The sequence below is a fragment of the Lutzomyia longipalpis genome, chromosome 2 (assembly GCF_024334085.1).
Source record: "Lutzomyia longipalpis isolate SR_M1_2022 chromosome 2, ASM2433408v1".
Lineage (NCBI taxonomy): Eukaryota > Metazoa > Arthropoda > Insecta > Diptera > Psychodidae > Lutzomyia > Lutzomyia longipalpis.
The window spans coordinates 20,229,262-20,257,234 of record NC_074708.1 but is presented as its reverse complement, the minus strand read 5'-3'; the positions used below and the strand labels follow the sequence as shown (position 1 = coordinate 20,257,234).

General features: G+C 35.3%; 6 protein-coding genes across 6 annotated transcripts in view; 4 read left to right on the top strand and 2 right to left on the bottom strand.

Moving 5' to 3' along the window:
- The window catches only part of LOC129789294 (disintegrin and metalloproteinase domain-containing protein unc-71), a 260,875-nt gene extending 247,164 nt beyond the window's left edge, over window positions 1-13,711 (top strand). The window contains exons 20-22 of the mRNA XM_055826003.1: window positions 1,697-2,393; window positions 3,992-4,333; window positions 7,047-13,711. Of these exons, the coding sequence (XP_055681978.1) occupies window positions 1,697-2,393; window positions 3,992-4,333; window positions 7,047-7,401 (1,394 nt within the window). The 3' untranslated portion in view covers window positions 7,402-13,711. The remainder of the gene's footprint in view (window positions 1-1,696; window positions 2,394-3,991; window positions 4,334-7,046) is intronic.
- A 1,775-nt stretch (window positions 13,712-15,486) lies between these two features.
- LOC129789463 (steroid receptor RNA activator 1-like) lies at window positions 15,487-16,354 on the top strand. Its single transcript, XM_055826289.1, has 2 exons — window positions 15,487-15,608; window positions 15,682-16,354. Exons 1-2 carry the CDS (start codon window positions 15,581-15,583, stop codon window positions 16,326-16,328), a joined length of 675 nt encoding a protein of 224 aa, XP_055682264.1. The 5' UTR covers window positions 15,487-15,580; the 3' UTR covers window positions 16,329-16,354.
- Window positions 16,355-16,668: 314 nt separating this feature from the next.
- Window positions 16,669-18,832, top strand: LOC129789350 (probable RNA-binding protein 46). Its single transcript, XM_055826127.1, has 2 exons — window positions 16,669-17,486; window positions 17,583-18,832. Exons 1-2 carry the CDS (start codon window positions 16,794-16,796, stop codon window positions 18,636-18,638), a joined length of 1,749 nt encoding a protein of 582 aa, XP_055682102.1. The 5' UTR covers window positions 16,669-16,793; the 3' UTR covers window positions 18,639-18,832.
- A 214-nt stretch (window positions 18,833-19,046) lies between these two features.
- On the bottom strand, window positions 19,047-22,264 carry LOC129789368 (myrosinase 1-like). The gene is made up of 3 exons (XM_055826148.1): window positions 21,702-22,264; window positions 19,285-20,616; window positions 19,047-19,220 (listed from the first exon to the last, which is right to left on the bottom strand). Exons 1-3 carry the CDS (start codon window positions 21,767-21,769, stop codon window positions 19,109-19,111), a joined length of 1,512 nt encoding a protein of 503 aa, XP_055682123.1. The 5' UTR covers window positions 21,770-22,264; the 3' UTR covers window positions 19,047-19,108.
- Window positions 22,265-22,365: 101 nt separating this feature from the next.
- On the bottom strand, window positions 22,366-24,601 carry LOC129789366 (myrosinase 1-like). Its single transcript, XM_055826147.1, has 3 exons — window positions 24,405-24,601; window positions 22,973-24,334; window positions 22,366-22,907 (listed from the first exon to the last, which is right to left on the bottom strand). The coding sequence occupies exons 1-3, from the start codon at window positions 24,446-24,448 to the stop codon at window positions 22,796-22,798; spliced, it is 1,518 nt and encodes a 505-aa protein (XP_055682122.1). The 5' UTR covers window positions 24,449-24,601; the 3' UTR covers window positions 22,366-22,795.
- A 149-nt stretch (window positions 24,602-24,750) lies between these two features.
- Window positions 24,751-27,152, top strand: LOC129789342 (ankyrin repeat and LEM domain-containing protein 1). The gene is made up of 3 exons (XM_055826118.1): window positions 24,751-24,955; window positions 25,045-26,264; window positions 26,322-27,152. Exons 1-3 carry the CDS (start codon window positions 24,858-24,860, stop codon window positions 26,966-26,968), a joined length of 1,965 nt encoding a protein of 654 aa, XP_055682093.1. The 5' UTR covers window positions 24,751-24,857; the 3' UTR covers window positions 26,969-27,152.
- The last annotated feature ends 821 nt before the right edge of the window (window positions 27,153-27,973 follow it).

Below are 27,973 nucleotides of genomic sequence, written 5' to 3'. Positions count from 1 at the left end.
AGCTTTGCATTTCAGTACAATTTTCTTCAGCACATAAGAGCATTTTTTATGTTGCTGACGCATTTGCTCTAAGAAATCATTGGGAAACACATCTTGTATTCAGCATTAAAAATGATAATTCAAAAAAATCAGAATTATTAAAAATCTACCTGAAATTGGGAGGTCTTTTCTTTGGGCTGCATTATTGTTCCCTCAGAAGAAAAATATGCTAATGCTAATTGCTAATTCTTCGAAAAGTCCAAAAAGTATCTCTCATATTGTAAAAGGATTACATGTTTTAAAACTTTTTCAATGGAATTCTAAGAACAATCAGGTAGATATCTAGTTTTTATTACAGGACCAATTTGCTAACTAAATCTTATGTAGGTAAAAATAATTAAAAATATTTGTACCTAATATTAGAAAACTTTATAATTATTCAAATCAAATGATTATATTAAATTCATTAAATTAATAATGACATTTTTCCGAAATGCGATAGTGTTTTTATGTTGGTATTAAAAGAATAGTTTTTATATTTCATTTAAACTAATAATTCTTTATTATATTATTTGGGTGGCTTTTTAGTTAAATTTTGAATCATGTTTTCTAAAAATAGGGTGGTCATACCCAAAAAATGACAGAATCACATAAACAATCCTTCCAAAATTATTTAATTTCAATAAAATCTTAATAAATAGCGATTTTTGTACCAAAAAGAGCATAAAATTATGTTCAGTGATACTCAATATAATCCTTAGAATATGTTTCAATAATTTCTTTTGCCTATCCTTTGCGGAAAATTGTAATTTATCAAAGATTTTGGATTGTTTACAGTCCGTCGCTTGTCCGGAGAACATCTTCCCGGATACATCCAAGAATAGGTTATGATACAAAATTATTTTAAAATACATTATAAATTCAGAATTTGATTAAATTTTAACATAAATTTAGAAAACTATCAATAAAATATTAATTATGGATTAATATTCTGAAAATGATTTAAATATTTTATGATTTCTAAAACCACGTGTTCTGATATTAACTTAAAACCAAAATTCACGCGTGCCACGCCTTTTTTTTGGAACCAAAAGTGAGCCGAAGACTCTGAAATTTTTTGGTACCAAAATTCACGCGTAGCCACGACTCTGTGTTGGCACCAAAATTTATGCGTAAGCTCCGATTTTTGTTGGAACCAAAATTCACGCGTAGCCACGACTCTGTGTTGGTACCAAAATTGAGGCGTAGCTACGACTCTGTGTTGGTACCAAAATTTAGGCGTAGCCACGACTCTGTGTTGGCACCAAAATTTAGGCGTAAACTCCGATTTTTGTTGGAACCAAAACTCACGCGTAGCCACGACTCTGTGTTGGCACCAAAATTGAGGCGTGGAGCAGACTGATTACGACTGATTTTGTTAATTTTAGATAATTTACAATTATTTTAATCTGAATACATCTGCTCCATCATATATTAACTAAAACTAATCAAAAAAAATTGCCAAATATTTTTAATTCTTCAAAATATTAGAAATTGTACTTCAGTCGTGGCACACTCCGTGAGTTGACACCATATGGATAGGTGTATGGTTATCCAAAATGGCTAGAGTCGCCGGCGTGCTCCTTGGGCACATTACCTATTTAATAAAATTTTTGTGGTGCGTTAAACAAAAAATATATATGTATATTAAAGAAAATGTTTATTTTTAATTTTGCAGAAAAAAGTGGCATTCTTAAGAAGCACGCGTATGGCTTCATAATCGCAGACGGTGGTCCTGGAGCGAAGGAGAAGTGGGAAGATGGACAGTCCGATAACATGGAACTGATGGTCACCCAGTCTGATAGTGGCGTGGGTTCCCAGCCCGGTGTCATTCCACAGGGTGGTGTAGCCGCATCTGAAGTTGAGCGAACTCTAAAGAGCCTAAACGGCTATCACGAGGATATATTGGAGGCACTGCGAAATGCAGCCTCGCATCGAGGCAGCGGTGCTGGCAACACACCCTCTGGTAGCGGCAGCATTAGCGAAGAATTACTACGAAAGACTCTACAGGAGTGCAATACTGCTACCCTAGGGTATGCCGAATATAAACGTGGCAGTGGTTCAAAGGCATCCTCCAAAGAAAATATCTGCGATGGTGTGCAATCTCACTCGCTTCTTGTAGAACCCAGTCAGTCGGGTACAATACTGCACCATCATCGCGGAGGGCCACTGCAACAGGAAATAGAGGATGATGGTGGGCCATCGGTAGGCCCGCTGCGAATTCGTAATCTAGAAGATTTAATTCGGCAACTAGAGCACCATTCGTCGCGCCACATGAGTCCGAGTGGATCGGAAGATATTCGAATGTCGGAAACAGAAGCCGACCGTCATTATCGCCTAGACAGCTCAGCAGCGTGTAGTGAATCATCTCAAGGGTGAGTAATATTAGGGGTGGAATATCATGTTTGTTTTATTATTTTTAGAGACATGACAATAAGCTAGCCTTGGTAAGGTAGAGGTGAATAGAGGTATGAGCCGAAGTGTAGACAAGACGCTATACCTACTTTATTAAAAATAAAGAATCTTAACAAATAAATTCCTATACATCATCACAGTTTTTAACATAGCTTACGAAACAGTTCGTTTAAACCATTTGAAATCATATTTCAATGAAATATGTACCGTCATCGGGGGCTACTTTAGAAAACGCAGGACTACTTTAGAAAATATTTTTCAGGAATTATTTTGAAAAATTGGTGATAGTTATTGAAATAATAAAGAAAATCTTGCAACTTCGGCAACATCGCAATAAATTATACTGTATCGTTTTCCATTCAACCATATTTGCAACTTTAGCAACTAAGTAGTAAACTCTCTTGCAACGTTGCTTCAGAGTTTCCAAAGTTAAAGTTGCAAGGTGTTTATTGGGTAAAATATTTATGTTGTTTAAGTGTACACCTAGCGGGCTAAAATCTCAATATATACTATGAATTATGAAAGAAACAAATATTTAACACATATTTAAATATTAGAATGTTGGACAGAATATTAGACTGCTGTTACATTTAAGTTTAATTATTTCCAGACAACTTCATCTTGCGTACAATATTAGGAAACATCAGTTTATGTATACAATTATGATGATTTAGCAAATAAAGCCATATGCCTCTCATTCAGCTCATACCTCTTTATCCAAATCTCAAGACCTTTCTCTATCGTTAAAGAGAAAAAAAAACATTGTGGGGGTGATGAAAAATGTATCGATTGGCAAGAAAACTCTGAAGATGATGGCTTTTCATGAATTTTCCAAGAATGGTCCATTTGTATGTTTCCTTTCCAATATTCATCTTCCAACTGTCTTTATTTGCTCTCACTGGCCTTATTATTTTTCTTTATGTAATATCAAAAGGGATATGTCTATGTAATAATGGACATAGTATGATAATTTATGAGATTGAAAATAAATTGATAAATGTGTATATAAAAAACAAATTCTTCATGTTAAATTAGAATTAAAATGTTAAAAAAATAATTTAAAAGTTTTTTTATACTTCTTGTTGATTCATTTAGGTCTAATCGCAATTTATGCATACAATACATAATATTATATACATGTTAAAAGAATAGGAAAAAAAACATAATAGACTATAAAGAAGATACTTGATACAAATATTTCCATATATCCTAGCAAATGTAGTTATGTATAAGTATTTTGCCAAAGTTTGCAGAGTCTTGGAGCAATTTTTGCTAAGCTTTCTAAAGTAAGGAGATTAAAGAACCTACTATAGAGCTTTTACAGTGGCGTTATATTTTTAGTGATATATGCTTTCTAGCAAAATAATACTGGTGGTGTGAAAATTTTCACCAACTCCGAGCTGTGTGCTCTATTTTTTGTCTATCCTTTACATTCCATCTTCTACCTCGGGTAATATAATTTTAATCCTTGCCATTCTGTGCTATATCCCCCCAAAATGTTCGTGGAATTGTATGCGTGGCATTCAGCTTGAACATGTCTCAAACGCAATATCCACAGATCTACCCAGCAATTGGCACAACAACAGAAAACAGCCACCATTCTGCCCTCTTACAGCAGTCGATGTCGTCCTCGTTCTGACGATGAGAGCCGTTTCGTTTACGGTCGGTACCGACATCCACCTCAGTCTAACCGACATCCTGCTCATCAGGCTCACTCTCCACATTCCTTCACACATCATACGCACCACGGGCACACGCACGGGCATACATCCCATGGACCCCATTCATCACATCACTCATCGCACACGCACCTGCAGCAAGATGAAGAAGGCATCTATGAGTCGGCGGACAGGAACGCGATAGATAACCGAGTGGACCGTGATACACCTGATAGTGAGAGGTATGATATCTTCTGCCATTGGAGCTACTACTACTTATAGGCCAGTAGAATTAGCGGAAAATGACCCCAAACCTAAAATAAATTCTGATAAAGCCAATTTTTGCACGATTTGATTCATAAAATTATAAGCAACATTTTTTATGTTCATAAGCATACTCTAAAACGTGAGCTTATTTCAGAAGATGAGTTTTAATATTTCCATACATTTTTCACATAAGAATCCATTTTTTTGAACAGGTGGCGCCGCGAGTAGTTCAACGAAGAAGTTCAATTTAACATTTAAGGCAATGTAAATATTTGCCTTTTTTATTTTTGTATTGGCATCTGCTATGTACGTCCAGAATACGTGTGTTTTCGGTGGTGCCCCACGCTTTGGGCGGGCAAGCAGTCTCAAGCGCGTCTGTGAGATTGTCATTGCCCACCGGAACGCTTGGTTGAGATCCTGGTTTCGGGCAAGACGATGTGTGTTTTTTCTTTTAATTGTTTTTGTAACTCAATTTACAATGGATTCGTCAAGGTGAAGATGACGATGATAAACAAATTTATCTTCGAGTGGCATTGAATTCAGTCTGTGATATGTCCTATGAGCTCGAGGGTGGCATGGATACATCAGAAAGAATGTGCGCCGGCTGGCTTTGAATTTTCTTGGCAATGTCTATCTGCAAAATAATATTGGATCCTTGAAGCTCCCTATCAGTCACAACGTTCACCAAATTATTGAATTCTGGTTTGAAAAGGACAAACTTAAATAAATCCTGAAGCAGATTAATCAATCGTGAATCCGGAGAGGTCATCATTTTCAAGCGTTCCGGTGGGCAATGTCAATCTCACAGACGCGCTTGAGACTGCTTGCCCGCCCAAAGCGTGGGGCACCACCGAAAACACACGTATTCTGGACGTACAGAGCAGATGCCAATACAAAAATAAAAAAGGTAAATATTTACTTTGCCTTAAATGTTAAATTGAACTTCTTCGTTGAACTACTCGCGGCGCCACCTGTTCAAAAAAATGGATTCTTATGTGAAAAATGTATGGAAATATTAAAACTCATCTTCTGAAATAAGCTCACGTTTTAGAGTATGCTTATGAACATAAAAAATGTTGCTTATAATTTTATGAATCAAATCGTGCAAAAATTGGCTTTATCAGAATTTATTTTAGGTTATTTTACATCTCCGCTGGCCTATTATGCAATAATAAATCAACACTCAAAATATTTTAAAATATGCGTGAAGTTTCCCTCTAAAACTTGTAAAAATCGTTTTAGCTGTGTTTCTTTCAGACACAGCTTTTGTGTACCGAGCAAAATCGAAAGTCGTCAGATCGGGCTCAAACTTGGGATGAGCACGAATTAGGGTCCCCACATTCCAAAAAACGTATGCGCCAAAAAATTTTTTTTCCGGCCGGCCGTCCGGCCGGAACCTATCGCTATATTGCAAGAGAACGGTAATAGATAGAGACTTGCGGTAAACGGCAAAGTTTAAAAGTCGACTGGAAGACGTCCGATTATGACGTCAAATTTTACCCCCCACCCCCCCGTCCGCCATTTTGAATAACCTCAAAATTTTGTTTTCGCTATATCTCAGCCCCTATAATAGCTAAAAATCTGAAATTTTGATATGTTGTAGGGGCCATCAATACCTTTCCAACGATACCTCATTTTCGAAAATCGGTCAAGCCGTTTAGTCAATATGGCCGCCACAATTTTTCATAGAAAATCGACCATAACTCGAAAACGGCTTGACCGATTTTGATCAACCCGGGCTCAAATGAAAGCTCTCAACAAACCCTACAACTCTCTAGAACATCTGAAGTTTCAAAAGTGACCGCTAGGGGGCCAAAAATCAAAAACAAAATTTTCGATTAGTTTTCGATAAATATCTCGAAAACGCCATTATCGATTTGCTTCACTTTTTGATATGTTATAGCTGACCATATTATCTAGCTTCATGCCAAAAATGAAGAAAATCTATGTCGCCGTTCTCGAGATATAGCCTTCCAAAGTTGGCATGTCATATCTCGGGTTCTACAAGTCCGATCTTGATCAACTCAAGCGCAAATGAAAGGTTTCGAGAAACCCTACAAATGTCTAAAACATTGCAACTTCGAGAAATGACCGCAAGAGGCGCTAAAATCGAAAACAAAGTCTTCGAAAATTTCGAACTCGAATTTTTCGAAAATGGCGACATACATTTTTTTCATTTTTCGATATGTTATAGCGGACTTCAAGACCTTTCAAACAAAAAAAAATTATGAAAATCTATGGATCCGTTCTCGAGATATGGCCTTCTAAAGATTTCTTAGGGTATGACTTTTCTACTTTTCCCGACTTTGCGCGTATTTAAACTAATACGCGTTCTAGATTGCTCTCACAAAATTGGTACACTGAAAGAAACACAGCTCTCGTAAGCTTGGTCAGCTTACCAGTACATTTTTTTTTCTTAATTTCATATTTGTAATTCTTAAGAATTTTATGCATACACCTCTATATGTTTGCAGTTTCATTAGATACATCATAAAGAATCTTATCGTCAACGCCAGAAACTCTTGAGTTATATAATTTTAATTTATATAAAGTTTTTATTAGAAAAAGAACTAATAGGTATAGAGGGTAATTTCAGACTTACAGTGAGCTTTTAGATTACATAAAATAGAGCTTTGGGCCCTTAGTGTACCCATACCACACAGCCCTGTCACAATTATTGTTTTCTAGTGATGACTTTATTCAAGCTCAACAACAGTTAGCCCGGTGGGCGAGTGAGGATGTCGTTTCCGTGGTGGTACTGGACCCCGGTACGGATTCAACCGGCATCGGGCCCTCCTCAACGGCTACCATCCACGGCGAGCAACCATCACTGGGGACGAGTGGGCTCAACATCGGCGCGAGGGACTACTACCCCTCACCCCCGTCCACGGAAACCGAGAGCAGTGGAAGTGTCATCCAGCATACTCAGAGACTCTCTCAGACTGCGGCCCAGCAACGAGTCGGACACTTAATCGACGGCCAAAGCGATATCAACGGGCAACCAATGGAGAATACAGGGCGATATCCCGAGTATAAACACTGATAGTGACTAAGGGGGCCGCACATCCCCTCCATGTGATTTTCGATGTGTGTATAGTCTGGTAGTTAAGAATATTTATTTAGGAAAACCAATTAAGATTATTTTTAAAAAAAATTCAAATCGCAAAGTCGTGACAAAGGTTCTAAAATAAAAGAATAACAACAATCATAAAAACACATACACACATAAAAGAGAGTATTGCGCGAAAGCTACATCACTTCAAAAACTAAAACTTACATATAATCTGTAATAATTGTAGTGAAAAAATTGAGAAATTTATTAAATATGCATTACACTTTGTGAAATTAATGCTAAAAAACTAAATACTTATCGAAACATATCATGCATAAATACATCTTAAGTTTGTTTAACCTGTAACAGATCTGGCCACCTGAATATATTTCTAATACATTTGATAGACTTGTTCCTTTGAATATGTTGAAAATCGTAGAAATTATTCGTTGCTAAATTCAAATAAAAAAAATGCACTGGTAAGTTAATCACTTATGAAAGCTGTGTCCCTTTCAGAAAAAAAATATATTGTATAGAAAATTCAACTTTATATAGAAATATTTGCAATAGCAGTCTGGAAGTGATACAGCTAAAAGAAAAATAAATTGAATACGCGATGAAAATCCGACTATAAGTGATTTTTATTATGTCTTTTTATGCTGATATCGTCGAAAAGTCTCACATCATCCATTTGTAAAAGCTAATGGACAATGCTTTGCAGAATTCTTATATGTTTTATGAAAGAGATGAAACTACCATTTACGTTCTGAAATTGTAAGAATTTAGCGAGTATTACCAATATCTTTTTTGATGTGAAATAAATACATAAATATAGGCAAAATAACTAATAAAAAAATTATTTATAAGTAGTAATCGAAAAAGAAACATTATGAAAAAATACGTATAAGATATATTTTTATTTTAAAAAGAAAGAAATGTCAAGTCAATTTTATATTAAAATATGAGAAATATATATGTATATATATATTGCGAAAACAGAAAAGAAAAAAATAACTATTAAAAAACAAGAAATATAATGAATAAAAAGAAAATAAATTGAATGTAAGTATTTAATGGATAAAAAAGACAACAAAAAACCGTAGCGTTTACAATGGAAAAATGAATTCTAAATTTGAAAAAAACAAACATAAAAGATAAAATATGTATTAGCGACGAATAGAAAATGAAATTAATCATTCGTATTAGTTATTAAAGAGTAAAATGACAAAATATAATAAACTCTAGTAAATTATAAAAACAAAAGGAAAAGTTACAACCTTTTTTTTAAGTTAAATTCCTTAACCCTTGCCGATACCAGACAAATGAAAAGTTGTTTATACATTTGAAACGCTAAGCGTCCAATAATAAAATCTTTAAAAATAGCTTGCAAAAATCATTTTTGCTCACATTGATTCAATGCAAATAAAAACGTTAATATATAATTACAATGCGCGAATACGATTTATGATTCAAAAATGTGAAATGTTTTAATAAAAGATATACATTTAAGATGGTAATGGAAACCAAAAAAACGTAATTCTAAAAGAAATAGAAGAAATATAGTTGATATTATAATAAAAGAAAGAATATTAATATTGAATGTATTTTGTAAGAAGTATAATAATCAATTACACGTTATTGATAACTTAATAATAAAGTAAATGATATATGCGAAAACAATTTATATTGAAATTAAATATAGATATACATGTAACTAAATAATAAAATAAGTTTATCATGAACGGAATATTACAAGAATTAACATGTAATGTTTCAAATCGCCGTTAATACTATACGTTCTATTAAAAAAATTAAAATAATTAGTCGTCTTTTTTAACAAGCTCATACACATGAATATTATTTTTTGATCATATTATCTTGATTATTGTCTCATCAGAAATTTTTTTTTCCTGAAATGGCAGGTGTTTTAAACATACATACATATACATACCATATAGGAATTAAGGTGAAAACAATGTGACCATTATCCGACTACATTCTGATAATATTATTCGTATTATTCATAAGAAAAGATGTAACTGTGCAATGAAACTGAAAATGTACTTGAGATTAGTTATATCTTCTAGAGAGAAAAAAAAAAAACAAAATATTTATTTCCCATTGAATAAATTATTGGTTTAGTACCTATTAAAATAATTTATATTAATTCTTTTGTTTTTATAAACTTTAAAGAGAAGTTGTGCATCTATGAAATTGACAGAAAAATGCAAAACGATCAAAATGTACTAAAAAGAATTATACCTAAATCATAATTTTATTTTAAATACCAACTTCCAATAAAACTCATTTAATTAAAAAAGAAAGAGTCACAGCTAAAAAAAATGTCTTAGAAACACGACAAACATTATTCTTTTTTTTAATTCATTAGAAAAACTATGATGTCCCGAATCTAAAAAGAAAATAAATGTAGTTAGATAAAATAAAAAAGATTTAAAGTTGCTCATAAATCAAAATTATGAAATGACTATAAAATAATAAATACGCAACTTTCGATTTTATCTTCGTCGAATTTTATATTTTCTGTAAAGGTGATAGGAAAAATATTTACTTGAATTATTTGGTATCATACTGCATCGTGTTGCACAGACTGTAAATTATTTTCTTTGTATTTTATTTGTACAAATAAATTCAACTCATTATTTCATAATTTCATAATTACGTAATATGTAGTACATATACGTGAATGATATGAAAATGATTTGTTTTAAGAAAAGTCATCAATTTAAAAAGGAAATTCATTATCACACGAAATTACTATAAGTGTTCGTTAAAAGTAAAATTTGCTATATAACTTTATTTTAAAAAAAATACAATACTCAAACAATTTACACTCTTCACAAAACGGCTATTAGTTGGTATACCACAATCGTGGCATACCAAGTATTGTAATCGTCGGAAAAACCGACCCCCTCAGATCGGGCTCAAACTTGGTATGAGCACGTTTTAGACTTCCCACATTTCGAAAATGGTGGTGGAAAATTTTTGATCCGGCCGGCCTGCCGGCCTGCCGTCCGGTGGTCAACATTTTGCATTATATCTCGAGAACGGTAACAGATAGAGACTTCCGGTTTGAAGTTTTCTATAGAAATGTGGGTGTAAAATTTCATTTTTTCGCATTTTCAAAATCCAAGATGGCCGCCGTCCGCCATTTTGAAATACTGTCAACCACTTCCCTTACAGCTAGAGGTCTGAAACTTTAGTATGTTGTAGAGCTTAGTGAGACGTTTTCATCAACAATTCGTACTTGACAATCGGTCAAGCCGTTTAGCAAATATGGCGGCCTAAAGCAAAAAGTGTTTTTTCGATGTATCTCGAGAACGGCTTGACCGATTTTGACCATCTTGGTATCAAATGAAAGGTATTGAGAAGCCCTACAACTGTCTAGAACATTCCAAGTTTCAAAAACATCCGCAAGAGGCGCTAAAAACAAAAACAAAAATTGCCTAACTTTAAGGGGCTATATCTCCGAACATCTGTTATAGATTTCCTTTAAATTTAGATATGTTGTAGCCTGACTCAATATCTGTCACCAGTCAGAAAATGAAGAAATTCTATGTCGCCGTTTAGAAGATATGGCCATTTGAAAAATTCTTGAATTTGAAAAGTTCTAAGAGCCATATCTCTTGAACGGCTTGTCCGATTTCGCTCAATTTGGTATCAAATTAAAGGTTTTGCAATTACCTACAACTTTTTAGAACATCAGAAACCTCTAGAACCTTTCCTTTAGGACGAAAAGTGCAAAAACTGTTTTGGTAAAACAAAAATCCGCCATTTTGTGTACTAGAGGTGACCTTGAAATGTATCGAAATATATGTCAGATTATAGCTTATTTCAATACCTTTCCAGAACTAGTCAAGAAATTTCTGTATGTGCAATAAAACTTGATATATAACCATTTTTGTCTTTCGAATTGAAGAATTTCATAAAAAAAATCAACTTTGCCTACTAATACTACTTAAAAATTAAATTACAACGCATAGATTGACCCATCCGCGTTGTGGTATACCAACTCTAATAACTGGACGCGTTATGATTGACTTTTCTATTTCAAGTAACACACCACACAAAATTCATGTGAATAAAATATAAACAATTATCTTTTCAATATTTTCACAGATTTGTATTTTATTCTTATTCGGTAATAAAATTCATCCTGTAAATAGTCATGCATTAAAATCGATTCGAAAAAATACAACTCTATAGTTAGTTATTTATTTAAAAAAAAAAAAAGAAGCGAGAAACGTAAATTTTAAAAGAAAAAAATGAAAGGGACAATGTAGTGTAAATAATAATGCAATATTTAAGTATAATACATAGTAAAAAATATGAATGTATAGTGACTCGGTTTCTATTTATTCATAAACAAAAAAAAAGGATAGATATTTATAAAAACAAATAAAATATAGAAGAATACGAAAAAAAAGATTTTAATGAAAAAACATGCTGAATTTTATGTTATAAAAAGAAAATATTTTTGGCCAATAACTAATTTTTCAATTAAAATAATATTTATTTGATATAAAAATTCTTTAAAAATAAGTCATAGTAAAAAGTTACCTTTACTTTTTTATAGATTTTTTTAATTAATATCTATAATTCAAAGGAAAAACAATTTTACTTTTTTTTGCTAATATTTTATCATAGAATTAAACTCTTCAAACTTTATGATTAACCTGCTGGCCGCCAAGACCTTGGAGCTTCCTTAGAGCGCCAAGGTGGGGTCGTTGAACGACCCCAAGAAGGAAGTCGATTTTCTCATAAACTATAAAACCGGGAACTGTCGGGTCACTACCTTTAGACTCCTTATATAGTCCTCTTGCCCCTTGCATCACAAATTCGCCACCCGGAAACACGCAGAAGAAGATATTAGGGAAAAACATTTTTCACTCATTTTTCACACTTTCTTCGTGAGAAATTTGCCACGAAGTTGACCGCAACTGCTATTTTTTTTCACTACTTCCCCACATTCCCCTCACTTCCCGCACCGTGATAAATGGCAATATTTCTCGAATATTCTTTATTGTTTTGCACATTTATATGCTTCTAATTATGTTTTATGTTGTTTATGTTACTTATTCGCGATAATTCTGACACTGAGATGGTAAAGTGAGAAAGTAAACACAACCCTTCAACTCCCTTCAACCATATGATTTATGATGTGACTAACTTCATTCTAAGAAATTTTCCGCAGCATGGCCGTTACACCAATTTTTGAATTCCCTTCTTCTACATTTTCCTTAATAACTTTTCTTGTGGTGGTCGGATTGAGCTGAAATTTTTACACAACCTCCTCAGAAAACCAAGGAACTTATTTCCAAAAGATGGGAATGGTATCTTTTATATTTATTAAGTTATAGCACGAAATATAGGGCTGGGGTCGTTCAACGACCCCGCTTGGCGGCCTAGAGGTTAAATACACACACCATCAGTAAATAATAAGAAGAATAAAAGCATGTCAAAAAAAAACGAAAGTGAGCATTTCGTTGAGAGATCAAATTAACTTCAAATCAAATTTAAAAAAAACATTATTTAAATTAAAAAAGAAAATGTATAAAGAAAACTATAGGTACATCCCAATAGATCATAACAATATGAAATTGAGCTTAAAATTCGATATACTATACTTCTCTACTTTTCAGCTGAAAGTAAACCACATAAATATCCCATTATTTTTGCCCATAATATTTTTTTTTTAATTTTTATTATCTTTTATTCAAACATGTTACAAACTTTTATTTTATCTCAAAATGTACCTACTTTTTCCAATATTAGATTAAAGAAAGTGCCAAAGGCGAGATATTTTAGTTATAAAACTTATTCTCTCAGTGGCTTCGAAACCTAGACATACCAACTTTCATTCTAAAAAAAAGCTGTGTCTGAAAGGAATACTGCTTTATGTTAGGTGATCCATTTTCTTATTTGAATTTGAATTTTTATGAGATAAGAAATTTATTATTTTCTCTAACTAAAGACACTGAATCATAATTTATTTGTGTGCACACTGTAATTGCCAAACAAAAATTCTAATATTAATGGCATGACTAAATAAAAGAAAACAAATGAAAAATGATTGCAAAAACATGGTGAATCACATTTAAGTGAATGATTAGGAGCATAGATAAATAAATAGGATTAGATAAAATCGTAAAAAAAAAACAGTGAAAGAAATAAATTTATATCGTTTTGATTCAGATGAGTGTTTTATAAAAATGATGAAAATGACAAAAATTTAGATGATTTTCATAATCGAATATCGAATATGTATATATAAAAACAAAAATAATAATGTATTAATAAAAAATGCAATTTAGAAAAAAGTATTTTTTTATTGCATGTATTGATTGAATCAACATTCTTTTGGATATCAGAAAGACAGCAGAAATCTACCGCACAATTCAAAAATTATTAATCTAAAAAAAATCATAATTTTTTCAAGATTTGATTTATCATAGAATCTAGATTTTTTAAATAAAGATTTCAATCTTTTCTTGGTGCTGAATACTTGGAACCCTTTTTAGCTGTGATTCTTTCTTAAAAGAAGCACAGCTTCTGTGTACACTCAAAAATGCAAAGTCGTCAGATCGGGCTCAAACTTGGGATAAGCACGAATTAGAGTCCCCACATTCCAAAAAACGGTGGCGCCAAAAATCTTTCCGGCCGGCCGGAGTTTAACGCTAATTTGCGCGAAAACGGTAATAGATAGAGACTTGCGGTCAACGGCAAAGTTAATATATTGGGTGAAAGAAATCCGATTATGAAGTCAAATCCAACCCCCCACCCCCCCGTCCGCCATTTTGAATAACTGTCAAATTTTGTTTTCGCTATATCTCAGCTCCTATTATAGGTAGAACTCTGAAATTTCGATATGTTATAGGGGCCATCAAGACCTTTCCAACGATACCTCATTTTCGAAAATCGGCCAAGCCGTTTAGCCAATATGGCCTTCACAATTTTTCATCGAAAATCGGCCATAACTCGAGAACGGCTTGACCGATTTTGATCAACCTGGGCTCAAATGAAAGATATTAACGAGCCCTACAACTGCTCGGAACATCGCAAGTTCAAAAAATGACCGCAAGTGGCGCTAAAATCGAAAACAAAATTTTCGATGAGTTTTCGATGAATATCTCGAGCACGGCTTTATAGAATTGCTTCATTTTTTGATATATTATAGTTGACTATAATATCTATCACCATGCCAAAAATGAAGAAAATCTATGTAGCCGTTCCGGAGATATCGCGTTTTAAAGTTTACATGTCATATCTTGAGTTGCATAAGTCCAACGCCCCGCGAAGCGGGGCGTTTTATATATATACATATAAAATAAAATAAAATAAAATATATATAAATGCATAGATATATACATTATATATACATATAAAAATGCAAAGATAAATATATATAAACTGCAAAGATAAAAATTAAATATAGCATGGATGGAACAGTATAAAGCGAAAGAACGGTAAGTAAAACTTACGGGCTGTGATTCTTTCTTTGTCAGTGAAATGTGAAATTGACGGAAAATTGAGGATGGGAAAATTTTGAGGAAGGCTTTCTCGCGTACCGAATCACAGCCAACGCCCACGATTAAGGCTTCTCACAAATTATCTGCGCGTTGGCTGTGATTCGGTGCGCGAGAAAGCCTTCCTCAAAATTTTCCCATCCTCAATTTTCCGTCAATTTCACATTTCACTGACAAAGAAAGAATCACAGCCCGTAAGTTTTACTTACCGTTCTTTCGCTTTATACTGTTCCATCCATTTATTTTATTTTAACGATTTTAATCTGGAAAATATCGGGCATACCAAGTTAATACTTAGGTAGGTACTATTTCAAAAAATATATTATTAGGCTCTTATACAAGTTTATTTTTAATGTAAAACATTATTATTAAAAAAAATGCCTTAAAATGTTTTATTTTATTCTTTTTTAATTATACATAATTAAATTGCCGTCGAATCGAACAGAGTCGAGTGAAAGGTAAATAGACAGCGGAGAAACGGAAACACGGAATACTCAAACTATGGCAGTTTTCTTTATTGGGATATGATGTCAACCAAAAACACAAAACAGCTGATCGTGACATTTCCTAGTACACATCCGTGATTTTAGCTTAGCCTTCTTTTCTGCATTAATATTTCAAAAAATATGTCAGAAAATAGTAATAACCAAAAGAGTAAGTAGTCTTGAACCATATTCTTATCCTTTGATACCTTTGATTTAAAAGATGTTGTCCATCCATGTTGCAGATTTTCCTCCTGGATGGAATGACCCTCCTAAAGTAGGTTACACAGAGTCAACTAGCAGTTCATCACCTAATCCAACAAAGTTGAATCTTAATAAACGTGTTGCGTTCCCTATGAACAACCAAGGAAGCGGAGCAGGTATCCAACAGAAAGTAGAATTGGCACCTTCTGGTCTTCCCATGCCTTTTGCGAAAGTCTCTTCAAAAATGGAACCTCCAAGAAGCATTCCATCCCTTGATCAAAATATCTCGTACACCGCACCACCACCCTGTTCTCCTAGTTCTCGAGACAAAGATGAAAATCCAGAAGATACTACTGAAAAAATCAAAACTACCAATATAATAACCAGTCAGACAAAAATGCAGGAAACTTTGCAAAGTCTTGAAACATTCGCTAGGAAAATTGAGGACAAGAAGGTAATGGATGAAGTATTAAGGCGGATGGATCTTTTGCGGGTGCAATTAATAAAGGATCAACTCAGTGAGCTTATCAAAAGTCATTTAGTGAAAATCTGTATGGCTCTCGAGGAGGAAAATTACAATGAAGCAAATCAATTACATCGGTCTCTCATGATTGAGTTTCATTCCGAGTGCTCCTCATGGGGCTCATCTCTTCGGAACATCATTCTAGCAGCTCAACCACAAAGATGATGCAATAAATCTTCACAAAAACTAAATACATTTTTTTATGCTGAATATATTTTTCATATATTATCCAATTTATTCCATTTCTCTCTCAATACTATACCTACTAATGCTAACAATGGGCCTAATTCAGCGACCAAGAAACCCTTGAAATCTTTGAATTTTGTACTGAAATTTCAAGATTTCAAGCGAATTTCAAGGGTTTCTTGGTCGCTGAATAAGGCCCAATGTTAATGTTATAAAATAATAAATTAATATATTTTTAGACGTAGTATGGAAGTCTAGATCCTATATTCCACGGAATTCTTTTCAGATTCGACAGAAATCAATTGAAGGGTACATAATTTCAAATTTAATTTTCCCCCTTAGATTTTTATCGCACATGGTGTTCATCAGTGTGAATAGACTTTTGAAAATTCAAGGAAAAAATTAGAAAAATTGGTCCAGAAAAGCCTAATTCATGCGTAAACAATGACTTGTAATAGTAATGAAATAAAGATTAGTGAAAATTGTGCAGAAAATTCACGTGAAAGCATGGAAATTTCTAACGAAATTAACCTCAAGTATCCGACCGTTCAGATCAATGGCTGCCGTCAATTTGGGCCCCCACAGAACTTTTCAGGTCCACCACCGGCAAAGGAAAGTGAACTTTTTATTTGCCGCATTCCCAAGGGCTACACCGAAATTGATTTGCTTCCGATACTCGAGCGATTTGGCACGGTACACCAGTTCCGGCTTATGATGGACTACAATAACCAGAACAGGGGTTACGGTTATGTCCTTTACCAAACTCCAGATCAGGCCACGCGGGCTCTAGAATTGATTCCACATTTCATTACACACTCTGGTGCTGTACTAGATGCAAAGCGATCCTACGATAAATGTCGCCTCTTTGTAGGGAATCTCCCAAAGGAGATGGACTGTGAGGCAATCAAGTCCACACTTAAGATGATCTATCCGGAGATGTGTAATTTCATCATTCACACGCGCCCAAATGAGGAATACAAGAATCGTGGTTTTGCCTTCATTGATTTCCCGAATCATCAAGCTGCCCTGCGGTCAAAGAAGAAACACGGATCCGGATCTCTTAAGCTTTGGGATCGTCTTATAAAAGTGGTATGGGCAAAGGAGGAACGCATAGTTGATCCTGATGTCATGACTTCGGTGAGTTTTAGTTTAATAGACTTTACAAAGAATTTTTAACATTTGGTTTTTAAATAAAATTTCACGAACTTGTTTCAAAATTTTTCTTTATTTTAGGTCAGAACGCTATTTATTCGAAACATCGATCTATCTGCAAAACCCAGGGAATTTGAATTCTTCATGAAGAATATCATTTCAAAGGAAGACATTGTGAAAGTTCATCAAGTACGGGATTTTGCTTTTGTAGAATTCACGACGCGCCAGACTGCCGTGTATGCTCACAATGTGCTGTCCCAGAAGAAATTTCACGGACACAGCCTTAGCATTGAGTGGGCACTTCCACCGTCAGGAGGTACCAATGATCTTCGCAAACTCTTCGACTACGATTCCCTGCTGAAACTAAAGTGTGTTGCTAACAGCTGGAGTTATCCTATCTACATTTTTGGGCACATGATAAAGGAGATGAATATCCAGTATATGGCTGTCATAGTAAGAAGCGAGAATGTAGACTGCATGATTTTTATGGAGATGAACACCATACTTGTGCCGGATATTCATCAGAGAGCTGCGGAGGTGCTTGTGAAACTAATAGAGCGTTGCAAGGGACTCCCGATGTACAATCTCATCGTCAAAGTTCACGGAAATGATTTCAAGATCATAGGAATTGCTTACGAGCCGAACCTTAATTTTCGCATGTCGACAAATGATTATGTGCACGACTTTGGAGAGATTGTGGAACTTGCGTATGCATCCTATGTAATACGCCAGACATCATTGGGCCTATTGCACTTTAGCTATCAACAGGCACTCTCTTGCAACTTTCCTTACTCGTACATTAATTCAATTTGCACTCCACATCGCATCCTGGGATGCATCCCGCTATCCTACCGCAGAGCTTCACCATGGGAGTCAAAGGGAAAATATCCAGACTACACGGTCCTTCTAGCACTCTGCGACAAATATACCCGCACAAATTACAAATACACCACTATGCCCATGAGGCTACCAATCATGGTTACGCCACTTGAGGCACCTGAAAAATGGAACCTCCAATTCAGTATAAAGCTCAGTATGGTTAAAAGTACTTACCAAAGCAGTGGAATTTGCTTCGGAGCCAGCATTTGCGATGAGGCCCAGCAATCTGATGGGGAAGCTGTTAGATATGTCAGCTAAACTGATGAGATGACTTTTACTCCAATTCCATTGCGATAGTTTTATCTCACATAATCCATGTGGAAATTATTAATTTTTTCATTTAAATTAAAGATCATACAAAAAGTTATTTTTTAAACGAAGATAAAAGTAAAAATTCTTTTAAACAATTATGAAATTATTTGTGGAATAAAAAAGGGAAATGTTCAATCAATCATAAGATTTTTAATTGTTGGACTTTAAACTCTGTTTAGGGTGCAATGTAATAGTCATAAGCTTATTATTTAATCTTACTAGATATAATTAAATTAGATGTTCAATTTTTTTTGTTATGAAGGTCCTTTTATCATTATTGGCAAAGACTTTTATTCGGAAAATAAAAAGCGATTCTACTACCATATTTCATCCACCATGTAGGTACAATAAGTAATAATATAAAAACTATGTATATTTTCAAAAAAAAAATACAGAATTTAAAAGAAAACTACATTTTACATGACTTTCCTGTTCTTTATGATCTCCCTGTAAACCTTAGCGGATTTCTTCTCAATGCGCTTCTTTTCTCCATCCTCCATATCAACACGGTAGAGACCGAATTTTTCCCTGAAAACAAAATGATCTATTTTAAATAGATACCTACTAAGGAGTTTTAGTTAATCTTTCTTACGTGTAACCCATCATCCACTCAAAGTTGTCTATGAGGGACCAATGAGAATATGCCTTAACACGACATCCCTTCTCAATAGCTTCTTGAACGATGCGAAGATGCACTCTGAGGCACTCAACACGATCATCATCTTCAATCTCCCCCGAGTCGGACCAACCATTTTCAGTGATTAGTACTTCGGGATTGTCATATGTATCGCGAATCCAGAAGAGAGAATTTCTCAGTCCCTCCGGAACCAAGTAGAGCCAATCAGATTTTCCTCGCTTCCAAGTATCATCCACAGCAAAAGTTAAATTCATATCCCTCTCCCATGATGGATCAAGGGGACTTGTTTGGCTATTTGTGGTGATTCCTGATTCAACAAAGCGACCCGTAAAATAATTAAAACCAAAGAAATCAGCAGTCCCCTTGATTCTTTCAATCTGCTCTTCAGTGAAGGTTGGTAAACGTGACCATGCCCGTCCTTCCTTCTTACTATTTTCATCTATGGTTTCCTGTACAATTTTCGGCCATCCTCCTTCCTTACTAAAAATTGGATTATCAAAAATTCCAAGCTGAAATTGCCATCCTCTTTCTTCCAAATCATTTCCATGAGTTTTCCGCAAAATACCCTGTGCACTGAGGGTTATACCGAGTTTCCCCTTAAACTTCCCATAGTACTGCTCTCTGTAGAGATGATAAACTTCTGCGTGCGCTAGGAGGATGTTGTAAGCTACCAGGTATTCTGCAACACCATGCATTTTTTTCATTGGAGCAAAGTCTCCCGTACCATAGGCACTGGTGCTATACATTAGTGGTTCATTGAAAGTACTCCAGAGTTTAACACGATCGGCGTAATTATCAAAAAGCACTCTCGCATACTCCCGGAAGTATTTAACAAAGAGACTATTCGTGGGTCCTCCCATATCTTCGAGATATTGCGGAAGGTCAAGATGAAACATTGTGATCATTGGCTCAATTCCTTCTTCTATGAGGAGATCAATGAGATCACTGTAGTACTTCACGCCTGCTGGATTGAGAGATGAAATATCACCATTTGGGAGAATTCTCGACCAGGAGATGGAGAAGCGATAGAAATCCACACCCAATTCCTTTAATCTCCTCACATCCTCCCTGTAGAGATGATAAGAATCCGGACCAACATCTCCGGATGATTTGTCCTTTATCACATCTGGTTGATTATGAATGAGAGTATCCCAGACACAAGGTCCCCTACCATCCTCATTCCACCCACCTTCCACCTGATATGCTGCTGTTGCTGTGCCAAACATAAATTCTTCTGGGAACGTTGGACATGAATATTTTGTGCACGAATCCTCCATTTTTGCTGGTCTTTTAAATATTCATTTGAAAAATGTTAATATTCAATCTAAAAACAAAGGAGCCCATGCAGCTCCCAAGGGCGAAGTACCTAATTGAAGGAAACGCAGAAAACAATTTTAACCCACCCAGTCTTGTAGGGAATCAAAAAAGGATAAAGAATTGCCAAAAATATTCACCATTTTCCACTGGGGTCACAACGAAAAAAGGCAATAAAGTTTTGTAAAAATTCAAAAAAATTGGCCGCCATTCGCCATTTTGTTCATTTCAATGCATGAAGCATATGTTTCAATGCTTCGTCAATATGAGCTTGTCGATGACAGTTTGACATTTCATTTATTTTTGGGAGAAAATAAAAAAAAATTGCGTATTTTTTTGTTTAATTATCGTGGTAAATGTGTTTTACGTGTTGTTCAAGAGTGATTTTTATATTTGAATACCTGAAAAAAGTCTTGGGAAAGGTGGTGCCAAGAAAAATCGTAAGGTTTTGCGTGACAACATCCAGGGAATCACAAAACCAGCAATCCATCGTCTTGTCCGTCGTGGTAGTGTGAAACGCAAAGGATTCCAGCGCAGAGGATCTCTCAATTCGTGAAAAAGCCATTTTCAAGACGATCCACGACCAATGTTTTTGGATTGCTTTGTTTTGTAACGAGAGATGTGCTCGCTGAGACGGTCACAAGCTGGGAGGGAATTCATCCTTCAGGTATTCAGATATAAAAATCACTCAATCAACACGTAAAACACATCTACCACGATAATTAAACTAAAAAATACGCAATTTTTTTTATTTTTTCCCAAAAAAAAAATGAATGAAATGTCAAACTCTCATGACGAAGCATTGAAACATATGATTCATGCATTGAAATGAACAAAATGGCGAATGGCGGCCAATTTTTTTGAATTTTTACAAAACTTTATTGCCTTTTTTCGTTGTGACCCCAGTGGAAAATAGTGAATATTTTTGGCGATTCTTTATCCTTTTTTGATTCCCTACAAGACTGGGTGGGTTAAAATTGTTTTCTGCGTTTCCTTCAATTAGGTACTTTGCCCTTGGGAGCTGCATGGGCTCCTTTCACATTATAAAATTCTCTTACCCTATGAAGAAAATTACCGGTAAGATTGCGAAAGCTAATACTCCGCGAGGAAAACTGTGTTTTTCCATTGTAAAGCACTCGATCTATTATATACTTATCTTGTGAAAAGTACACGTCAATGCAATGATATGGCTAAATTTGTTCTTTTTTATCACCAAAATATTTTGGACGCTCAACCGGCAAGATAATGCTCTCTAAATAGCCACACACTGGTAACATTAAGACATTATACGGAAATTGGTATTTCACATATGTGAAATATACATTATCTATGCGTGGAAGTTAGTTCGTGTTTTCTTTTATTCCCAATGTCCATGAACATTTTTTATCCATCCAGACCATGATATAATAAATGAATACAATTAATACCACTGTCTGCATGATCTCAGTGTTGTTACATGATCTGCATGATCTTAGTGTTGCGCAAAACATTTATGAAATACCAACTAATAATGACCTTCACTTATGATTATCTCCGCTCTTAAGAGAAGAAATTTAGTGATTTAACTTCTTCCATTAATTTAGGTCTCATTTGAAGAATTAAGGCTCATTTACCGACATCCAACAAACTCCCAAAATCTATAATAAACTTCCAGGACGATAAAATGTTAATTGTACTTCCTCAAAACTAAGAAGTTTTTACAAACTTTCATTAAAACAAGTATTTTTCATGGTAAGAGATTTTTTTATAAAATATATTTTTTAATAAATGTATCACATTCAAAAAATTAAAGAGAATCATTTTTCTCTTAAAATACATTCCTATAAATTTAAAAATTATTCACTCACGTTGGAAAAACTTCTAATTCAATTAACAATACCTAATAAAATATTATTAATTAACAAACAGATGATGAGGAATTATACAATATAATTTTTTATATTTCTGCTTTTATGCACATATTCTTTGCAGGAGTATAATTACTCCTATATGTATCAAAATAATGTAACATTTTTTTATATCGAATGGGTTCATAAATTAATTTAATTGGAACCGTTGAGTTTTCAGAGTATTTAATAAAGTATACCTACATATTTTATAGGTAAAAGCACTGTTCCATTATACGTAGAGTCATTAAAATGATAATATAAATTCACGTTACCTTCCGGTTCTTGATGATTTGCTTATATGCTATGGCTGATTTCTTCTCAATGCGTTTCTTCTCTGGATCCTCCATGTCAACGCGGTAAAGTCCAAATTTTTCCCTTAAAAGTACAACATAATACAAATGAATATAAGTTTTTTTGGAATCTACAATTTTTTTTCTTACGTGTAGCCCATCATCCACTCAAAATTATCTATGAGGGACCAATATGTGTAACCTGTAACACGACAATTTTTCTGGATTGCCTCTTGCACAGCTTTGAGATGTCTGGTGAGGTATTCAATTCGTCCATCATCCTCCAGTTCTCCGGAATCTGACCATCCATTCTCGGTGATGATCACTTCTGGATTACCGTAAGTATCGCGTATCCAGAGAAGAATATCCCTTAGCCCCTCTGGGACCATATAGAGCCACGTTGATTTAGCTTGTGGCCACTTTGGATCAACGAAGTAAGTGAGATTTTGATCATTCTCCCAAGAAGGTTCCCGGAATGCACTATGAGATTTTTTAGGGGCATTCCATATCTCCGGTGCTTTCACGTAATTAGCGCTGTAGTAGTTCAATCCAAGAAAATCCGCACTTAGACGTAATCGTTCAATTTCCGTTGGACTAAAGGCAGGCAGACGCGATCGGAGTCGTCCTTCGAATATACTATTTGTATCCACAATTTCCTGCAGTAGTTTAGGCCATCCACCATCGCGACTAAAAATGGCATTAGCAAAGAAACCCAGTTGAAATTGCATTCCTCTCTCAACCAAGTCATTACCAGGAGTTTTCTGATACAGCCACCGACTGTCTTGCGTTATCCCAACTTTGCCTTTGTACTTGTCAAAATATTCATTCCTGTACAAGTGATACACTTCAGCGTGTGCTAGCAAAATGTGATAAGCACAGAGATACTCGCCTACGCCGGGTAATCTTATCAGTGGAGCTTGAGTTCCACTACCGTAGCCCTGTATGCAAGTCTCTGAAGGTTCATTGAACGTTATCCAATGCTTTATGCGTTTACCATAATTCTCAAAAAGGACTCTTGCATACTCTTTGAAGTACCTTACGATAAGAATATTCGTGAATCCTCCTAAATCTTGCAAATACTGCGGTAGATCGTAGTGAAACATGGTCACCATTGGCTGTATCTCTTCTTGTTCGAGAAGATCAATGAGATCACTGTAGTACTTTACGCCTGCTGGATTGAGAGATGAAATATCACCATTTGGGAGAATTCTCGACCAGGAGATGGAGAAGCGATAGAAATCCACATCCAATTCCTTTAATCTCCTCACATCCTCCCTGTAGAGATGATAAGAATCCGGGCCGATGTCTCCAGAAGATCTATCCTTAATTAATTCAGGATGTTTGTGAGTCAGTGTATCCCAAATGTTGGGTCCTTTTCCATCCTCATTCCAGCCACCTTCTATTTGATAGGATGCCGTTGCAGCACCAAAGAGAAAATTTTCAGGAAATGCATTGCAAATGTCTCCAAAGCAAAAGTCAGTAGATTCATCACTGTTGTCGCTCATCAAAGGACTGAAATTAAGAATTTCCCGGAAATTAAAAAAAAAGTTCTAAAATGTTTATAAATAAAAGCCGGTCTCACTTTGTGAAAAAAATTAATAGAAGGAATATAAAGATTTTCATCATATTAATTTGTTTAAGATTTTTTTTAGAAATTATTCTTGCAGTGAACCCACTGTTTGACCAGTTATGGTCACAAATGAACAACTTTTCCTAAAAATTGATCTTGAACCACGAAATTCAGTTTACCAACAGCTACCCACAAAACTTGTCTCTGTTTTTATACCATGGAGTCTTGCGACATTCCTAGGATATTTCAGATAATTGTCATCTAGAGAGTATACAGTAGAGCCCCTATATTACGAATTTTCGGAAGTACTCTTCCTACTAATTAGCAACAGTAGTAATCCGATGATTCCGTAATATAGGATATCCACTGTATCATCAAAACGTCAGAAATTCAAATCTGTTCGGTGGGAATTTGTGTTTTTATATTAAATTTAATCGTGTTCTTTCAATTTGTTATTGTTTAACTATGGCCTCAGGTATTTCTACAGAGTGCAACAGCCTACTGAAAAAATGTCAATACCTTGCGCTATGTCTCATTGATGCACTGGAAGATGAGAATTACAGGTAAATCATTTTTTTTTAATAAAATCCTTGGAGTTTGAGATATTACTGTAAATTTAACATGTTCCTATGATTTATTTATGTTCCGATAGTTGTTTGGAGATCCTGTTGAAGACTCATCAAGCAAATCCCAACGTCATTGTCGAGTCAAAGGATTACGCACCAGTCCATTTGGTTTGCGGATTAGAAAACAAAGATTTTGCCTATCGGGCTGCTCAATTAATATTTGAAGAATTTAACGGTGATCCAAACTTGAGGGGATTTGATATCAGAGTCACTCCGATGCACATTGCAGCCTGTAAGGGATACACAGAAATCTTTGAATTGATGCTCAAACGAGGAGGTGACATTGAGGTGGAGGATGTGGATGGCGTGACACCATTAATTTATGCCGTGCAGGAAAAACAATACGATGTCGTAATGGTGGCCAACATCTTCTTACTGGAACAGAAGAAGGAACGGAAGCGTAGGGAGATTGAGGAAAAGCGATTTCTCTCGCCACATGTCCACAATCGCATCACTAAGACCCCACAGGGAGTACCAACGAATACAGACCCATCAAGTCCCTACTACATCTACATTACCCATCGCCGGAAGATGCCCAATGATTCTAAACTTTTCTCACCACGGTCAGATGCTACAAAGCAAGAGAATGAGAACAAGGAGAATACATTTCTTACTCCTGTAACACCAAAGAAAGTCAACCTCTTTGAATTGACACAATCGAATCTTGAGGAATATTCCAAGCTATTTACGAGGAACTCAAACAAGCAATCCCTTATTGAGTCTTGGCGTGAAAAGGTGATATACTCTAGTAGCCGAGGATCCCTCACGCGAAATATTAAAGAGATGGAGAGAATTATCACGGGTTTTGATGAAACCACCGATGCATCTTTAAACTCCTCTGCCTTTTTCACTGCCAACCCCAACAATACTTCTGTTGACGATTCCAAACTCATCCGACGTTCCCCACGAAATTCTGCAGAGTCCGGAATGCAGCTTATGGAGGCATATAAGCATCAAGATGAAGAGAATCACATTCAGTTCTATGAATTTAAATTTCATCCAATTCAAGGAACTTTACCAAAATCAAGGAATGCGGATGAGAACGTCAACACAAGCCTCTCTACCATCCTACAAATTCCCACTGAGTACGAGACAGATGTTCTACGGGCAGACCTTACGGCATTCGGTGATCCCCCTGGTCCAATAACGAAAACCACCAAGAAGCTCTACTTGAAGAAACTAATGGAGTATAAGCAGCAGCCTCAGTTAGCAGAATCCGCGCAAATGAAAAAGACCAAATTACCTAGTAAGTTTATTTTTCGAATCAAAATTAAATAAATTTAATTATGATTTTTCTTTTAAGATTTTTCAGTTGAACTCTTGAACAGCCTCACAATGAAGGAGTTCAACATCCACCTAACACAGTACTTAAAGTGGGAACAAGAGATGGCACAACATTTTCGCGAATCAACAAAGAAATGGCGCGAAGGAAACTTAAAAAAGAGCTTCATTTACTTCCTCATCGATCCACGCATTTCGCGTAATCTTCCCGCCATGATTTCTTCCATGGCAATCGAAGAAGTCTGGTTGCGTTTTCTGCAGTCTATCTTTTACGTGGGGAAAGGCAAAAGCAGTCGTCCCTATGCTCATCTATACGATGCCATTAAACAATTCGAGGTGTTCTACTTAAAGCAGAGTGAACAGCGGGATGGCGTCCTTAACAAGAAGTTCAATCGAATAATGGACATTTGGGATTGTGAAAAGGGCGTTGTGTGCCTCCATGTGTTCCACAACATCATCCCCGTGGAGGCATATACACGAGAAGCTGCCATTATTGATTGCCTTGGCTTGCAACATTTAACAAATCTAAAGCGCGGAGAATATTATGGCATTACAACGGGATGGTCAATGAGGAAGAAGAAGCAAATGGCAATTGGGTTGCTTTTCAAGGCACTACAAGTCTATTTGGCCGAAGGGGAAAGTCAGCTAAGCCCTCGAGATCTTCTTTAATCAAAGGAGCCCATGCGCTTGATATGGGCGAAGTACCTAATTGAAGGAAACGCAGAAAACAATTTTAACCCACCCAGTCTTGTAGGGAATCAAAAAAGGATAAAGAATCGCCAAAAATATTCACCATTTTCCACTGGGGTCACAACGAAAAAAGGCAATAAAGTTTTGTAAAAATTCAAAAAAATTGACCGCCATTCGCCATTTTGTCTCTTTCAATGCATGAAGCATATGTTTCAATGCTTCGTCATGAACTTGTCGATGACAGTTTGACATTTTATTTATTTATTTTTTTTGGAGAATGTGTTTTACGTGTTGTTCAAGAGTGATTTTTATATCTGAATACCTGAAGGATGAATTCCCGCACAGCTTGTGACCGTCTCAACGAGCACATCTCTCATTACAAAACAAAGCAATCCAAAAACATTGGTCGTGGATCGTCTTGAAGATGGCTTTTTCACGAATTGAGAGATCCTCTGCGCTGGAATCCTTTGCGTTTCACACCACCACGACGGGCAAGACGATGGATTGCTGGTTTTGTGATTCCCTGGATGTTGTCACGCAAAACCTTACGATGTTTATTGGCACCACCTTTCCCAAGACCTTTTCCACGACCAATGATGTGCTCGCTGAGACGGTCACAAACTGTGCGGGAATTCATCCTTCAGGTATTCAGATATAAAAATTCTCTTTTGAACAACACGTAAAACACATTTACCACGATAATTAAACTAAAAAATACGCATTTTTTTTTATTTTCTCCTAAAAAAATGAATGAAATGTCAAACTCCCATCGACAAGCTCATGACGAAGCATTGAAACAGATGCTTCATGCATTGAAAGAGACAAAATGGCGAATGGCGGTCAATTTTTTTGAATTTTTACAAAACTTTATTGCCTTTTTTCGTTGTGACCCCAGTGGAAAATGGTGAATATTTTTGGCGATTCTTTATCCTTTTTTGATTTCCTACAAGACTGGGTGGGTTAAAATTGTTTTCTGCGTTTCCT